Source organism: Myotis daubentonii, chromosome 15, assembly GCF_963259705.1.
Source record: "Myotis daubentonii chromosome 15, mMyoDau2.1, whole genome shotgun sequence".
NCBI classification, from domain to species: Eukaryota; Metazoa; Chordata; class Mammalia; order Chiroptera; family Vespertilionidae; genus Myotis; species Myotis daubentonii.
In genome coordinates, this window is record NC_081854.1 from 10,103,257 (window position 1) to 10,120,988 (window position 17,732).

Genomic DNA, 17,732 nt, shown 5'->3' on the forward strand with positions numbered 1-17,732 from the left:
TCACGGGCTGTTCGTGGCAGGGGACGGGGTTCTTGAGGGAGGAGAGGTGAGGTTCTGAGAGGTAAGAGGCAGAGGTGTTCACCCAGCGGGCTGCCGGGGGTCCGAGAGGGTGGATGTGGTGGCCACTCACCCCCTCCCTGCTCCTCTGCTCTTTCTCAGGTGACACTGGGAACTGGTACTCAAGTGACGAGGACGACGGTGGGAGCAGCGTCACCTCCATCCTTAAGACCCTCAGGCAGCAGACGTCCAACCGACCCCCGGCTTCTGTCGGGGAGCTGAGCAGCAGTGGGCTGGGGGATCCCCGCCTCCAGAAGGGACACCCCACAGGAGGCCGGCTGGCTGACCCCCGCCTCAGCCGGGACCCCAGGCTCACCCGCCACACTGAGGCCTCCAGCGGGTCAGGCCCCGGCGACACGGGGCCCTCCGACCCTCGGCTGGCTCGCTCCCTGCCTGCCCCTAAGCCCGAAGGCGGCCTTCATTCCAGCCCCGCGGGCCCCAGCGGCTCCAAGGGGTCTGGGCCACCCCCTGCAGAAGAGGAGGAAGGGGAGCGGGCCCTGCGGGAGAAGGCCGTGAACATTCCCCTGGACCCCCTCCCCGGGCACCCGCTGCGGGACCCGCGGTCGCAGCTGCAGCAGTTCAGCCACATCAAGAAGGATGTGACCCTGAGCAAGCCGAGCTTCGCCCGCACCGTGCTGTGGAACCCCGAGGACCTGATCCCCCTGCCCGTCCCCAAGCAGGATATCGTGCCCCCCGTCCCTGCGGCCTTGCAGGCCATGCCTGCCCTGGACCCCAGGCTGCATCGGGCCTCCACTGTGGGTCCCTCCAACCCCCGACAGCGCTCAGGCACCTCCACGGACCCCGGCTCATCCGGCTCCAGCCTGCCTGACTTCGAGCTCCTCTCTCGAATCCTCAAGACTGTCAGTGCCACTGGCCCCTCTGCTGCCCCCGGCCCCAGCGACAAGCCCAGCGACCCCCGGGTGCGGAAGGCGCCCGCTGACCCTCGGCTGCAGAAACCAGCAGACTCTGCCGCCCCCTCCCGCGCCGCCAAGCCTGGCTCTGCCGAAGCGCCCCCTCCAGCCGCCAGCCCCAGTGGGGAGTCCTCTCCCCCGGCCACCGCCCCCTATGACCCCCGCGTGCTGGCGGCTGGTGGGCTGGGCCAGGGCAGCGGGAGCGGGCAGAGCAGCGTGCTGAGCGGCATCAGCCTCTACGACCCCAGGACTCCCAATGCAGGTGGTAAAGCTGCAGAGCCTGCTGCCGACGGGGCTGCCCAGCCCAAGGGCGCCGAGGGCAACGGCAAGAGCTCGGCGGCCAAGGCCAAGGAGCCCCCGTTTGTCCGGAAGTCTGCCCTGGAACAGCCCGAACCAGGGAAGGCCGGTGCGGACGGGGGCTCCAGCACAGCCACGGACCGATACAACAGCTACAACCGGCCCCGGCCCAAGGCTGCTGCCGCCCCCGCCGCCGGCACCCCCCCTCCAGAGGGCGCGCCACCCCAGCCCCAGCCCGGCGTGCACAACCTGCCAGTGCCCACCCTCTTCGGGACCGTGAAGCAGGCGCCGAAGACGGGCTCCAGTAGCCCGTTCGCTGGCAACAGCCCCGCCCGAGAGGGCGAGCAGGACGCGGGGTCCCTGAAGGATGTTTTTAAAGGCTTTGACCCCACCGCCTCCCCCTTTTGCCAGTAGTGTGAGGTCGGGCGGAGCTGTCCCTACACCCACCCTTCCTAGGGCAATATTTAAGTGCAGCATCCAGAGTTGGGAACTTGGGGGGAGGGGGCGCCTGGGTATTCTTTCTTTACTTTTCCTTCTTTTTCTTTTGCTCTATGCTCTTTCTCGCTCTTGCTCCCCCCCTTTTTTAAGTAATACTTCCTTTTTAAAACATATAAATTGTATATAACCATCTTCAGTTCTCGTCAGCGCTGCAGGGCTCCGGGCTCCCACCAAGAAAACCTACTTGTGCACATGAACAGTTTGCAAGTCACCAGCTGGTGCTCTGCCTGGCCGGCCCAATTTTCAGGGACTCCTTGAAGACTGGGGGTCCAGGGGGTTTTCTGAACACAGCTTGGCCCTCCCCCCCTCCTTGCAGGACAAAGGTGTTGATAAGGCCCTGAGCACTGCTCACGTGTTGCATGAGGAGGCGAGATGTAGCCGGGACCGAGGCAGGACCCGCTTAGGGGCCAGTGGGGGGCGAAAGATTATCCAGGAAAGGAAAAGAGCCCTGGGAGCCTCCCTGGAAGAGACAGAACCCCTTCCTGCCGCATCGCATCGCCTCTGGATTCACGCCTGGTCCCTCGCCAGCCTCAGCCCAGAGTTCACCCTGAGCCCGCACCTCAGGCCCTCGACCGCAGACGCCAGGGTGAGAGGCTGGGGCAGGGCCCCGTGCTGCTTCCACAGGCAGCGCTGCAGATGGTGTTTTCCGTCAGTATTAGCCCCTCCTGTCCTGTCCTGTCGGCCATGCCCTTCTCCCCTCGTGCCAGGGGCTGTCCTGCTCCTCAGAAGCCAGAGTGCCAGCGCTGGCCCTGGTGCCCCTGGGGACGGCTCAAGGATCCGTGGCATGGCCGCCACCAGGCCCTGAGGGGGAGGCCTGGGTGGTCTGGGCAGTGCTTCTGTCTCTGCTCCCTCTGCCCCTCTTTGCGCCGTATCTGTGGGGCCCGTGGTCTCTGTGTGTGGGTTTCTTCTAAGCGACAGGTGCACCAGTTCAGAGGCGTGTGGGTGTGGGGTTGGTGGGCACTCCCCTACAAAGGGCCTGAGGGCAGGCTGGGGAGTAGCCATGGCAGGGGGGGCTGCTGGGCTTCCCGGGGGAGAGGCATCAGGACCCCCCCTGCCGGTAGGTGTGGAACCCGAGACCTGCGTCCTGCTCCCCTGATGAGCTGAGCCGGGAAGGGAACAGACGTCTGCACTGGCTTCTCCCAGCACCTGGCTGCGGCCCAGCCCTGTCCACAGCTCCAGACGAGCCCCCATGGACACGGCCTGGGGAAGCTGGGCGAGGCCTGTGCCGCAGGGGCCCCTCCCGCCTGTGTTCGTCCTTGCCGGCTTCTGCCTCCTCGTCCCACCGCCTCAGCCACCTCGCTTAAGGCCCCTGTCCCTCCCTTGCTAATAATGAGGAAGCCTGGTGACCCAGCCAAAGGGATCCCCCTCCCCGCACCGTGGGGTGGGAGGTGAACAAGGCTGCTCTACCAAACCCCGCTCCCCGGAAAAAAAGAGTTGTGTTTGGGGCCAGAAGCGAAGGCCAGAGGCAGCCCCGCGGGTCAGTGCGCCGTGATCAGGCTGGTTTGGTTTGTCTTTGTCTTTTTGTTCGTTTTTTTAAACATGAGTGATATTTCCCTTCGGCCGCCAGTGTTGGCCTTGAGCGGAGAGAGGGCTGCAGCCGTGGTGTTTGTACAATGAGTAAGAAGACACAGTGCGGCTGCAGGTTTGTTTCCTCCTCTGAGGATTTTCTTTTGTAAAAGCAAATTAAATAATTTTTTAAAACAAATTTGTGGATGAATTAGAAGCTGGAGCCCTCCTTGGATATTCAGCCTCAGAGCCTCATGGGACTATGAATTTACCCCAAATTTTCATTTGCCATCAGGCCAAGCTTTTAAAAAAAAATTTGTTCTCTAACCAGGATTGTAACAAAAGTGTAAATACTATTTCAGAAAGTTGATGGTGCAAATATGTATATAACGTACTGTATTTTTACAATGATCGTCGCATGCCTCTATGCCACCCCCTTTTTGTACTCTCTATCTGTCTTCCAGAAACGTCACCTGCCCTTTCTCCTGTGGTCTCTTAATCCAATAATTGTATTACTGCCATTAAAGGATGCAGTTATTTTAAAAAGTCTGCGGTCTCGTGTCCCTCCTGCTCCTGCCATGCTGTGTCTGGGACTAACCAGGAGGATGGGAGATAGTCTCAGGGTGGGGGTGAGCCTGCATCTGTGTTCCTGGTGCCGCCCCAGCGAGACGTGCGTGATAACACCGTGGGAATGGTGCCTCCAGACACCTGAGTGACTTCATCCCAGGTCCCTTGCTCCCGCTTTGGGCCAGTCTCGGTACACAGCGATACACAGGCCCGGTCCCGCCTGCACACCACCCCTGGGACAGCCAGGCTTCTAGGGATGAGAAGAAACTGGAGCCCTAACTACTATAGACAGAGCGTCTGTGTCCCCCTCAAAATTAGTATGCTGCAACCTGGGCTCCAGGTGTTAGGAGGTGAGAGGAGGATGGGGCCCTCGTGGATGGGATTGGTGCCCTTAGAGACTCACAGAGCTGTCTTGGCCGTGTCCTCAGCCCGCCTGCCCTGAGAGGACACAGCTAGATAGGGCCATCTGTGGCTCAGGAAGCGGCTCTCAGCGACCCAAACCCACTCAGACACCACCCCGTCAGCCGGGCCTTATCTGAGGACGCCACTGCGGGGGCTGAGGGCGAGCGGGACTGAGCCATATCTCCTCTGGACATACTTTGGTTTCTGTGTCTCAACGGGCCTATCAGCTTTCCACAGCTGCTGTACAAATTAGACAAACAGTGGCTTGACACTCACATGCGTTGCCATCCTGGAGGTCGCACGTGTGACGGGTCTCCCTGGGCTAAAATCAAACTGTTCCCGGGGCTGCGCTCCTCTCTGGGAGGACAGAGATGGTGCTTCCTGACCTTTCCAGCTCCTCAGGCCTCCGTCCCTCGTCGGCCAGGGCCCTCTTCCTCCACCTCAGAGCTCTGACTCCTCCCTCAGCACAGCTCTGACCCAGCCGGCCAGGTTCTCTGCTCCTCACGGCCCATGTGGTGAGAGTGGGTGATCTTCCCCTCGGCACATCTGGAGTCACATCTGCAAAGCCCCACTTGCCGTGGGAATGACATAGTCATGGGGTCTGGGAATTGAGACATGGACACCTTTGAGAGGCCTTTTTTTAAAAATTCTCACCCTAGGATATTTTTTCCATTGATTTTTAGAGAGAGTGGAAGGGAGAGAGGGAAGGGGGGCGGGGGGGAGAGAGAGAAATATCGATGTGCGAGAGACACACTCTGATTGGTTGCCTCCAGCACGCGCCCCAACTAGGATGGGATTGGATCTGCAACCCAGGCACGTGCCCTTCACCAGGAATCAAACCTTAGCCCAGTGGTTCTCAACCTTCCTGATGCCGCGACCCTTTCATACAGTTCCTCATGTGGTGGTGACCCCCAACCATAAAATTATTTTCGTTGCTACTTCATCACTGTAATGTTGCTGCTGTTATGAATCGTCATGTAAATATCTGATAGGCAGGATGTCTTTTCATTGTTACAAATTGAGCATAATTAAAGCATAGTGACTAATCACAAAAACAATATGTAATTATATGTGTTTTCCGATGGTCTTGGGCGACCCCTGTGAAAGGGTCGTTCGACCCCCAAAAGGGTCGCGACCCACAGGTTGAGAACCGGTGCCCTAGACCCTTCATTGCGCAGGCCGGCGCTCTAACCGCTGAGCAGCACCGGCCAAGGCCATTCTGCCCTTTATTGGGGATCCCCAAACATTTCTCCAGAAAGAGCTCTCCTCGCCGTGACCCTGATGGCTGGTCTAAACCGGCGAGCTCCAGGTTTATGTCAGAAATTCAGAGGGCCGTCTCAGAATTCCTTCTAACTCAGCCGTAAGGGTGATTTCACCTGAACCTCGGAACTCCGGCTCAGCTGGCTTCCGCAGCCAGGAGTCCGCCATCTCAGGCAAGAATGCCCACGGGGCAGCTCCCGGGTGGGCAGAGAGGGCCGCGGGCTCCAGGTCCACCGGTTTGGGCCGTCTTTCCACACTGCTGGCCTGGGCACTGTGGCAGCAGCCCGGGATGGCAATGTGGCTGGAGCCCCTGCCAGCCTTCCCCTCCCACAGCGAAGGGCAGAAGTCGGAACAGAACTCTCCTCCCGTATCTCGCTCTTTGTTTCCCCTTAAGATTTTTTTTTATTGATTTTTTACTTTATTGATTTTTTACAGAGAGGAAGGGAGAGGGATAGAGCGTTAGAAACATCGATAAGAGAGAAACATCGATCAGCTGCCTCCTGCACACTTCCCACTGGGGATGTGCCCGCAACCAAGGTACATGCCCTTGACCAGAATCGAACCCAGGACCCTTGAGTCCGCAGGCCGACGCTCTATCCACTGAGCCAAACCGATTAGGGCTCCCCTTAAGATTTTTAAATTGATTTTTAGAGCTAGAAGAAGAGAGGAAAGAGAGACATCGATGTGAGAGCTACATCAGCATCAATTAGCTGAGGCACGCCCCCGACTGGGGATCCAGTCTGCAAGCCTGGCATGTGCCCTGACCAGGAATCGGACTAGCAACCTTTCGGTGCATGGGACACGCCCAACCAATGGAGCCGCACTGGCCACGGCTCCTCCTGTATCTCTCTCTCTCTCTCTCTCTCTCTCTCTCTCTCTCTCTCTCTCTCTCTCTTTTTTAATTGACTTCAGAGAAGAAGGGAGTGGGAGAGAGAGATAGAAACATCAATGATGAGAAGGAATCATTGATCAGCTGCCTCCTACACTCCCCCCACTGGGGATCGAGCCCGCAAACAGAGCATGTGCCCTTCAGTCCACAGGCTGACGCTCTATCCACTGAGCCAAACCAGATAGGGCCCCCTGGATCTCTTTATGGGCCAAGAAACACTTCCTGGGACCACCCAACATCTTTTCAGGAAACTCAGTAACAGGAATGCCATGTCCAGCTGGGGAGGTTGTGCACTGCTCAGAAGCAATGGAGTGAGCAAGTGTGGGCTGCCATCCGGCTCCCGTCAGGCTCAGCAAGTCCTGTGCCCGCACATGGGGCTGTGTCTGCCTGGCAGGGCCCTGCTCCTCCCGTTTCTCAGGAATACGGACAAAGATGGGGGAGGGTGAATGTATGGTGAGCAGGGAGACGGCCCATATGTCCATCAACCGGTGAATGGGTAGATAAAATGTGGTCTGTCCAGACCACGGCATCTTAGTCATACAAAGGAATGAAGTGCTGATCCGTGCTACAACACAGGTAACCCTTGAAAACAGTATACCGATCGAGAAAAGACACAAACACCACGTACTTTATGATTCCATTTCCCTCTGAAATGCCCAGAATCAGCAAATCCACAGACAGAAAGGAAATGAGTGGTTGCCAGGGCCTGGGGGCGGGGAGCAAGTATAGGGACAATGAGATTTTCTGGGGTTAGTGATGATGGCTGCACAGCCTTGCAAATATACCAAAAACCATCGAATGTAAAAGGATGGATTTTACGGTATGTGAATTTTATCTCGATTTAAAAAATCAATGGTTGAGCGTTGACCTATGAACCAGGTGGTCACGGTTCAATTTCCCATCAGGGCACATGCCCGAGTTGCAGGCTCGATCCCCAGTGGAGGGTGTGCAGGAGGCAACCGATGAATAATTCTCTCATCACTGATGTTCTTAACTCTCTCTCCCTCTCCCTTCCTCTCTGAAATCAACAAAAATCAATTTAAAATTAATTAATTACTTAAAAAATCAATAGCATTCTTCTACTAGGACAGTGGTCGGCAAACTCATCAGTCAACAGAGCCAAGTATCAACAGCACAACGATTGAAATTGATCCCGAGAGCCAAATTTTTTAAACTTAAACTATATAGGTAGGTACGTTGTTATTAACTTCATTAGGGTACTCCTAAGGCTTAGGAAGAGCCACACTCAAGGGGCCAAAGAGCCGCATGTGGCTCGCGAGCCGCAGTTTGCCGACCACGGTACTAGTATAACCAACTGGGAAGTTCACAGAAAATCAGATAGTCTTCCCCAAAGCGATCACAGTTATAAGGAATCTAGGATGTAACCTAGTGAAAAACCCAGGAGATCTTCATGGAGATGGCGAATAAAAACAGACCCAGCCCGGCCGGTGTGGCCACGGGGTTGAGTGTCACTGGCAGATTCCTAGTCAGGGCATATGCTCCGGGTTGCAGAATCAATCCCCAGTAGGGGGCGTGTAGGAGAGATTCTCTCTCATTGACGTTTCTCTCTCGCTCTCCCTCTCTCTATAAAACCAATAAAAACATTAAAACAACAACAACAAACAGATCCAGACTAAGATAAAGAGAAACTTTATGCAAAAAGGCCATTGCACGGGGAGCGAGCAGCCTCCTTCTCAGATATCTGCAAGCATCTCACAATCAAACAGAAACAGGCCACCGAAACCGGTTTGGCTCAGTGGATAGAGCGTCGGCTTGCGGACTGAAAGGTCCCAGGTTCGATTCCCGTCAAGGGCATGTACCTGGGTTGCGGGCACATCCCCAGTAGGAGATGTGCAGGAGGCAGCTGGTCGATGTTTCTCTCTCATCGATGTTTCTAACTCTCTATCTCTCTCCCTTCCTCTCTGTAAAAAATCAATAAAATATGTTTAAAAAAATAATAATACTAAAAAAAAAACAGAAACAGGCCTCGCGGCTCTGTGGTAAGAGGGGTTTGCAGTGAGAGCACGTTGGGGAAGTTAAGTAACTGACTAGTGTGGTTCACAGGAAACTCCCTCTGCAGAAACTGACCCGGCAGGTTTCAGTTCGGGGCTGGTTAGGAGTTGGGGGAGCCGCCTGGCCCAGGCTGGGGAGGAGAGCAGCCGAGCACAGTCTGTTCAGGGTCAAACAGAGGGCGAGGAAGGATCGACCGTGAGCACCTTTCCGGAGAGAACGTCAGACTTCCAGTGAAGGAGTTCAAGGACAGCCTGAAGGAAGGCCTGACCTGTGGGTGACAGCTTGACATTGTCTTCCCGTCAGACTCCAGAGCGTCTGCCACAGAAGCTGCTCGTTGGTCTCCTCGGGGCACTGCTGTGTTCACAGTTGTTGGGAGCCTCCTGACACCTGGTGAGCTCTTGATAAAAATATATTCTTTTAGGCCCTGGCCGGGTAGGTCAGTGGGTTAGAGCATCATTCAATGCCAAGGTTGCAGGTGCAATCTCCCAGTCAGGACACATACAAGAATCGACCAATGAATGCATAAATAAGTGGAACAACACGTCGATGTTTCTCTTTCTCAAATCAGTAACTAAAAAATTTTAAATATATATGTATATATTCTTTAAAAAAAAAATAGGTGGCCAGAATGACCTTTAAAAGGTGGCCAGAGTAACAATAATATCTATATATATAAAAGCCTAAGAGACTGGTTGATCGGTAGCTGTGACGTGCACTGCCACCAGGGGGCAGACACTCCACCTGGTAGGTTAGCTTGCTGCTGGGGTCCTGACGATTGGGATTGAATGACACGGGCGGACATGCCCTGGAGCCCTCTCACGGTCTCTCCCTGGTCCCGATCGTGCACCAGTGGGGTCCCTCGGCCTGGCTTGCACCCACTCCCAATCCAGGACCCCTTGGGGGATGTCCCCTAGGGACCCGGGCCTCTAGTATACATATATTATTGATTTCATAGAGGAAGAGAGAGAGATAGAAACATCAATGATGAAAGAAAATCATTGATCTGCTGCCTCCTGCACGCCTCCCAGTGGGGATCGAGCTCGCAACATGGACATGTGCCCTGACCGGGAATTAAGGTTCACAGGTCTGTGCTCAACCACTGAGCCATGCCAGCTGGACTATATATATATATATATATATTTAAATTGAGATATAGTTGACCTATAAAATTGTATAAGTTTAAGCTGTACTATGTGTCGATTCGATCCACGTTGATGTATCTAATTCCAGTTACGTATTGCAACGTGATTACCGCCGTAGCTTTAGCTAATGTCTCCATCATTATCATTGCTTTCTCGCGGCAAATCATTAAAACATATTCATTGGAAGAGAATACCAATGCCTGGGCAGTGCTGAGGGCGTTGGCCTGGCATGGGGCTGAGCCTTAGTCTTTTGCTCAGGCTCCTGATGACCTGCGGTCGAGGCATCCAGCCGGCGGTAGGATCTGGCTCTTTAAGGAGGATTTGTTTTCTCCGCCCTGACCCTCTCTGGCATCCCATTTCCCCCCTCCCCTCAGCTACACTGTCTCACCAGCCAAGAATGTGAACAATGTGTCTCAAATATTTTCAGTTTCCGTTTAATCTCATCTAATGCTCAGCATTCGTGGCCAGCAGGCAGGCGATCGTCCACCACAGCCCACTGAACTCCCTCCCCCGTGTACCCCTCCATAGCTCTCCAAGCTGTAGCCCCTCCGTAAAAGGCAAGCTCTCCCCAGAAGAGGAAGGGGCAGGGGCCGGGGCCGGGGCCCCTGAAGCTGCTGAAGGGTTTGGAGCAGCGGTTCTCAGCCTTGGCTGCACAGTAGAATCACCTGGGAATCATTTTTTTAAAATCCTGATTTCTGGGCCTCATCCTCCGGAAATTCTGTTTCTTTGTTACTAATGTTGTGGCCCCGGCCCATCACAAAGAAACAGAATTTCCGGAGGATGAGGCCCAGAAACCAGGATTTTAAAACGATTCCCAGGTGATTCTCATGTGCAGCCAAGGTTGAGAACCACTGGTTTAGGGGGTGACATCACTGGATACTCATTTAAAACATCCCTGTCTTAGATGGTTGCCCTGGCTGGTTTGGCTCAGTGGGTAGAGCGTCAGCCTGCAGACTGAAGGGTCCCGGGTTCGATTCCGGTCAAGGGCACATGCTTGGGTTATGGGCTCGATTCCCCAGTAGGGGGCGTGCAGGAGGCAGCCAATCCATGATTCTCATCTACCTCTCTCTCCCTCTCCCTTCCTCTCTGAAACCAATAAAAATACATAAAAAAAAAAAAAAATCACGTGGCTGCTACTTTTCCACGGAGCAGTCAGCACCATGTTCTAAAGAGCGACATGTGCCCGCATCCAAGGCACATGCCCTTGACTGGAATCGAACCTGGGACCCTTCAGTCCGCAGGCCCACCCTCCATCCACTGAGCCAAACCGTGACTCTAGGGCTTATTGTTATTTATGGATTTTAGAGCGAGAAAGGACAGAAAAAGAGAGAGAGAGAGATCGGTTTGTCGTTCTACTAATTTACGCATTCCTTGGTTGTTCTTGTTTATTCCTTGACCAGGGGTAGAACCCGCAACCTTGGCGTATTGGGACGACGCTCTAACCACGGAGCCATCTGCCAGGGCCCGGATTTTTACATTAATTCCTCTTTGTCCCTCTTCCCCAATAGTGTCATGTCCGTCGGCTGCCGCACATCATTTTGCCTGTGCGTTGTGCTCACTGCTGTATCCGTGGTGTCAAGCAGAGGTCGGTACATTGTGGATACTCAGTAAACATTTCCTGAATTAGTAACAGAGAAGCTACTCTGAGGGCGTCTGGGGTGAGGGGGTGGCTTCAGCCGCCCAGGGAAAGACAGCAGGATCTGGGCTGGGAATGGAGAGAGAGAGCTGTTGACAGGGTCACCTGCTCATTTTCAAGTTTCCCATCTGTCCCTGCTACCACCGCTGTCCCCAGGGCGGCCGAGTGACCTTAACAGATAAATCGAACATCGCCTGCCCCCTGCCCTTCCCACTCGCATTCTTCAGGCGCCCCCTGCAGAGGGTCAGGAGTTAAAAGCGGCCCAGGAACTGAACGGAGGGGCTTTGGAGAGTCAAGATTATCAGCGCTGGCCCTGGCCGGTGTGTCTCGGTTGGTTGGGTGTTGTTTCCTGCACCGAAGGTTGCCAGTTCGATTCCCGGTCAGGGCACATGGTTGATGAGAAATTATGAGCGTGGAAATCCTTGCTTTGTTTCCAGTCTTAAGGGAAAAGCAGTCAATACTTCATCACTAAGAATGATACTGGCGCCCTGACCGGTGTGGCTCAGTGGATAGAGCGACGGCTTGCGGACTGAAGGGTCCCGGGTTCGGTTCCAGTCAAGGGCATGTACCTTGGTTGCAGGCACATCCCTGGTGGGGGAGGGTGGTGCAGGAGGCAGCTGATCGATGTTCCTCTCTCATTGATGTTTCTGACTCTCTGTCCTTCTCCCTTCCTCTCTGTAAAAGAATCAATAAGATATATTTTTTTAAAAAAAGAATGATACGAGCTGTAGACTTTTTTGTAAACGCTCTTTATCACCATGAGGTAAAGTCCTCATGGAGGAGAACTTTGTCTGTTTTGTTTACTGATTCATACCTAATGTGTAGCATAATGTAGATAGGCAGCAAGTACTCAGTAAATATTTGTTGAATGAAAGAATGAATGAGTCCTCGCTGGTTTGGCTCAGTGAATAGAAGGGTTTGGGGTTCGCTTCCGGTCAAGGGCACATGCCTGGGTTGCAGGATCGATCCCCAGTAGGGGTCATGCAAGAGGCAGCCGATCAGTGATTCTCTCTCATCATTGATGTTTCTCTCTCTCTCTTCCTCTCCCTTCCTCTCTGAAATCAAGAAGAATAGAAAATAAAATTTAAAAAAAGATTCATCTATATTTTTTTTTAAAAAAAAAGGAATGCGTGGGTTTAAGCTGCACGGCATGGTGGCCAGTCAGGCGGCGTTGGGCTTATCTACTTAGCGGTGTGACCTGAGGCAGTCGGTCTACCCTTTGTCTTCGTCCTTGTAAAATGGGGGTAAGCATAGCGCACATCACGCAGCGTTAGTCCGAGGACTGAATGAGCGTACCATGGAAAGCAAGAGCACAGGGTCCGACACTTGGCTAGTGCTCAGTAAACATTAACTTTTATTACCTCCCTTCTCGGAACCCCGTTTTCCTCTGTAACAGAGAGACTATTCTAACCCTTAACTCCCAGAGTTACAATGAGGATTACATGACATTATGCACATAGCGTGCCCAGCGCAATTCCTGGCTCACACAAAACCCACAAACCATTAGTGAATGTCCAGGTCCCCTACCTATTGAGTTGGGAGACATGGAGATGGTCAATCAAAAACTAAGTCCAGCTCAGGTGTGGCTCAGTGGTTGAGCGTCGACCTATGAACCAGGAGGTTGCAGTTCAATTCCTGGTCAGGGCACATGTCCGGGTTGTGGGCTCAATCTCCAGTGTGGGGTGTGCAGGAGGCAGCCGATCGATGATTCTCTCTCATCATTGATGTTTCTCTCTCTCTCCCTCTTCCTTCCTCTCTGAAATCAATAAAAATATATTTTTTTAAAAAAGAACTATGGCCCTGCCCGGCTTGGCTCAGTGGATAGAGCGTCAGCTTGCGGACTGAAGGGTCCCAGGTTCGATTCCGGCCAAGGGCACATGCCTGGGTTGCAGGCTTGATCCCCAGTGGGGGGCATGCAGGAGGCAGCCAGCCAATGATTCTCTCTCATCATTGATGTTTCTATCTCTCCCTTTCCCTTCCTCTCTGAAATCAATAAAGAAATATTTAAATAAATAAATAAATAAATAAATAAATAAAAAAGAACTATGTCCATCGGAAGCTGATAGACTGATGGCAGATACAGGTAAGTATAGAGATCATTATGACAGTGTAGTAAGGACTATGAAAATTAGTAAAGGAAAACCTAAGTAAAATTAAGTTGGGAGGCCAGAAGGGGGAGCTCTCACACAGTACCACTGAATGTCAATTACAGGAAGAATGGTCAATTACAGACAGGACCAAGCAGGGGGAAAAAGTCAACAGGAAAGAATCATCTATATATATAAAAGCATAATATGCAAATCAACCAGAACAACCGGTTGGCTATGACGTGCACTGACCACCAGGGGTCAGACACTCAACGCAGGAGTTGCCCCCAGCCCACAGTCCCTGATTGCCCGATGGGGACCTGGGAACTGGGGGTGGGTGGCAGTGGACATGCGGCCCTGATTGCAGGCCAGGCCTAGGGACCCTACCTGTGCCCGAATTTCGTGCGCCAGGCCTCTAGTCAGTTATAAGCCCCAACACGAAAAGATGTACATTGCATCTTCTAGGAGAAATTAACTACCCCATCAGCTCAGCCAGTGAGAAGTCGTCATCTCCCTGAACTCTCCTTTTTCTGCAATGGATTTCCTAACCTCTTCCTTTTTCTCTTAAATAACGTTTCTCTCCTTTGTTGGACTTGCTTATGCTTTTTGTATAGCTTGCAAATTGCAATTCTTTGCTATTCCAGGATAAACCCATTTTTGCGGGTAAAACAAAACAAAACAAAACAAAACAAAACAAAAACGACTGTTTTATTTTTAAGGTCAACAGGGGATATATAAAGACATGTGTGGACCCAGAGGCAGAAGCTGGAGGCTGAAGTTTGACAGTGAGAACGGGTCCCTCCTGACTCAGGCATAGGCTTACACCTACAAGGAAACTACAATGGCTTATAGCAGGGAAGTTTGGAAACAGCTAGGCCCTGGGATCACTTATAATGCATCAGTATGAACCATTAAACTTGATTTTGTGGGACACGGTGGGGCACAGGGTGGGAATTACTTTTTTTAAAAAAAAAAATTATTGACGTAAGAGAGAGAAACAGCGATTTGTTGTTCCACTTACTGACACGTTTAGTGGTTGATTCCTGTATATGCCTTGGCCCGGATGAAACCCTCAACCTTAATGTATGGGGAGGACACTCTAACCAACTGAGCTACCTGACCAGGGGCTAATAATTACTTTTCATCAGACGTTTTTGTAACTTTTGCATCTTGTCCCATATTCCAAATAAATGTCTTTTAAAATTACGCTGTGAGCCGAAACCGGTTTGGCTCAGTGGATAGAGCGTCGGCCTGCGGACTGAAGGGTCCCAGGTTCGATTCCGGTCAAGGGCATGTACCTGGGTTGCGGGCACATCCCCAGTGGGAGATGTGCAGGAGGCAGCTGATCGATGATTCTCTCTCATCGATGTTTCTAACTCTCTATCTCTCTCCCTTCCTCTCTGTAAAAAATCAAAAAAATAAAATAAAATTACGCTGTGGAAAAATATTCCATACCACTGATTTATTGTTATGTGAAGAAAAATTTATTTATCGAAGGGCGTCTTATTTTACATCTGTATAGAAAAAAGACAGGACAGGACTATCTATATCAAAATATAGCGGTAACCGCTCATTGGTGGGATTTATGGTGAATTTCACTTTCTCCTCTGGGCTCTTCGAGATTTTGCAAAAGTTCTATATTAAGAGTTTTGGGATTTTGGCTACTGGAATTAAAATTATTAACCAAAACTACAAGTCCCGGCAGACATCGCGCCTCCAGCTTCTGAAGACCCGCCTTCCCCGGGCACAGTGATCGCTGGGATTCCTAGTCCAGCAGCTGAAGCAGGGTGGGACGCCTAGTACCGGCACAGATGAGAGAGGAGGGGATTGCTGCCATTCTGACCAATGGACGGTGCGCACTGGGCCTCAGTGACGTGCCAACAGCGAATGGATGAACGTCTACGTGTGATTGACGTGTATTTCAGCCTACGGGCGGCTTGTGAGGCGGAGCGCTGCGCGGCGGTCGTAGTGCGAACCATGGGAGGCGGCTGGTGGTGGGCTCGGGCCGCCCGCCTGGCCCGAATACACTTCCGGGGGCTGCCGCTGCCGCCTCCGCGGCCCCGGAGCGGGGGCGCCCGGGGGTCCTTCGCCCCCCGCGTCGGGGCTTCGCCGCCCCCCGTGTCCGAGCTGGACCGCGCGGACGCCTGGCTCCTCCGGAAGGCTCACGAGACAGGTGTGGGGCTGGGGCGAGGGTCGGCCGGCTGCAGAGGGACGGGGGTCGGGATGGACGAGCTGTCCGCGCGCGCGAGTGGGAGGGGGGTGGGGCTTCTGCTGGGACCCGGGCCCGGGCTCCGGAGGGAGAAGGCTTCCGTGTGCGCGCAGGGAAGCGCTGGCTGCAGAGCGCAGTGTGTCCGCAGCGGAGAAGGGCTTGTGGGTGGGACGGGGCAGTGGGGCGCAGTGGGGATCGGGGAGGCCGGGCGGGCTAGGACGGGCATCCGGATGGGCTTGTGCTGTCGGGATGAGAGAGGCTGCCAGAGAAGGCTGAGGGCGGGGGTGGGGGGATGGGGGGGTGGGGGGGGTGTCTACACAGGGGTCCGCGATGGAGGGGCCAGCTTGCATTGAAGAGGCGACCACCCCGCTAGGGCGGGAGTGTGGATCGATAGCGAAGAAGGGGAAGTTCCTGATTGGAGGAGGGGACAACCAATAGAAGGAAAGCGATGGGCTGATTGGAGGGCGAGGTGATCCAGGCTGCAGGGGGCGGGGCCTCATGCCCGCTGGGAGAGGACTGGGCTAGGCTGAGGTCGGATGGGGAGTTTGTAACCCAACTAGCCTGTTAGCAAGCGCTGCACAGGGATGCGAATGCCATCAGGCCTGGGTCCCGGAGCAGTTTGTGTCAGGCGGTCTGAGAAAGAAGTGAGAGGGCGGCCCATGGGTGGGGGCTGGCTGACCAAGATGACATCTTGGGGTCCTCCTGTCCTCAGATTGAGGTTCTGCAGTTTGGGTTCCGGATCCTCCAGGTTTTGCAGACTGTCTTGAATATTCGGTATTGCAGAGTTTGGGGAAGCGAGGCTCAGAGATGGAGACAATAGAGCAGTGGTTCTCAACCTTCTGGCCCTTTAAATACAGTTCCTCATGCTGTGACCCAACCATAAAATTATTTCCGTTGCTACTTCATAACTGTCATGTTGCTCCTGTGATGAATCGTCATGTAAATATCTGATATGCAGGATGGTCTTAGGCGACCCCTGTGAAAGGATCGTTTGACCGCCAAAGGGGTCGCGATCCACAGGTTGAGAACCGCTGCAATAGAGTTTGCAGGCGGCGCCGGGGTGGGGGTGGGGGGGGATGGGGAGTGGGGGGTTGCCAAGACATGGTAGGAATGTGGAGCAGGATGGGGTGGTGGGATGACAAGCCCCTCAATTTGACTGTCCAGGGTGAGGCCCTTTGGGGGCCGGGTTTGGGCTGGTGCTGATTCTCTCCCATCTCCCCCGTCCCTCCAAGCCTTCCTCTCCTGGTTTCGAAATGGCCTCCTGGCATCCGGCATCGGGGTCATCTCCTTCATGCAGAGTGACATGGGTCGGGAAGCTGCCTATGGTGAGTGCAGGCCCCCACTCTTGCTCCCACCAGGGAGTGAGGATGCCCCCCCGACACCGGTGAGTGTAGATTCCCTCCTGCCCCATCCCCCCAATAGTAAGTGTAGAACCCCTCATTCTTCCCCCACCAGAAGCCATGTCACCCTCCCTTGTGTCCACCTCCCACGTACCCACTGTCCATCAGACGGGGTGGTCCAGGGCATGGTGGTGGGTCTGCCCCTCCCATCTGACTTCTCAACAAAGATGAGGGTCCTAGTCCCAGCCCCTGCCCCTCCAACTCTGTCTTTGCTCTCAGACCCCCACCCTTCCTCTGATCCTGGACCCCACGTCCAAGTCCTTGACACCCCTCTGCTACTGTCTCATGCCTAGCGCCGTGGCTCTGTACGACCCCTGACCCCTGCTCTGCCCTTGAGTTTGCCCCATCCCACTGAGTCCACCTCAGTCCCCTGACGCCCCTGTCTCCAGGATCTGCCTCCCCAACAGCCTTCACCCAAGCCCCCCCCCCGCCCCCTGGGACCCCAGGCTTCCCCTCCATTGATCCCGGCTTCCGCCCTCTCCCACAGGCTTCTTCCTGCTGGGTGGCCTGTGCGTGGTGTGGGGCGGCGCCTCCTACGTGGTGGGCCTGGCATCGCTGCGGGGACCTATGCAGCTCTCGCTGGGGGGCGCGGCTGCGGGCGTGGGTGCCGTGCTGGCCGCGGGCCTGCTCTGGGCCTGTGCTGTCGGCCTCTACATGGGCCAGCTGGAGCTGGACGTGGAACTGGTGCCTGAGGACGATGGCACGGCCGCTGCGGAAGGCCCGGACGAAGCGGGGCGACCACCGCCGGAGTGAGCAGCCGGGCCCGGGGGAAGGACCAAGGACCTGAGGCCTGAGGCCGCTTCAGACTGGCCAGGGTCCAAGGACCAGGACATTAAAACCTGACCCTTCCCTCCCTCC

The 17,732-nt window shown here is 54.4% G+C and overlaps 2 protein-coding genes across 9 annotated transcripts in view; both read left to right on the plus strand.

Annotated features, from left to right (window-relative positions):
- ZC3H4 (zinc finger CCCH-type containing 4) overlaps positions 1 to 3,815 on the plus strand; it is a 41,875-nt gene extending 38,060 nt beyond the window's left edge. For all 8 annotated transcript variants that reach the window (XM_059666033.1, XM_059666032.1, XM_059666035.1 and 5 more), the window contains one exon: positions 160 to 3,815. In XM_059666033.1, the coding sequence (XP_059522016.1) occupies positions 160 to 1,679 (1,520 nt within the window). In that variant the 3' untranslated portion in view covers positions 1,680 to 3,815. The remainder of the gene's footprint in view (positions 1 to 159) is intronic.
- Positions 3,816 to 15,192: 11,377 nt separating this feature from the next.
- Positions 15,193 to 17,729, plus strand: TMEM160 (transmembrane protein 160). The gene is made up of 3 exons (XM_059666040.1): positions 15,193 to 15,438; positions 16,707 to 16,799; positions 17,362 to 17,729. Exons 1-3 carry the CDS (start codon positions 15,243 to 15,245, stop codon positions 17,625 to 17,627), a joined length of 555 nt encoding a protein of 184 aa, XP_059522023.1. The 5' UTR covers positions 15,193 to 15,242; the 3' UTR covers positions 17,628 to 17,729.
- The last annotated feature ends 3 nt before the right edge of the window (positions 17,730 to 17,732 follow it).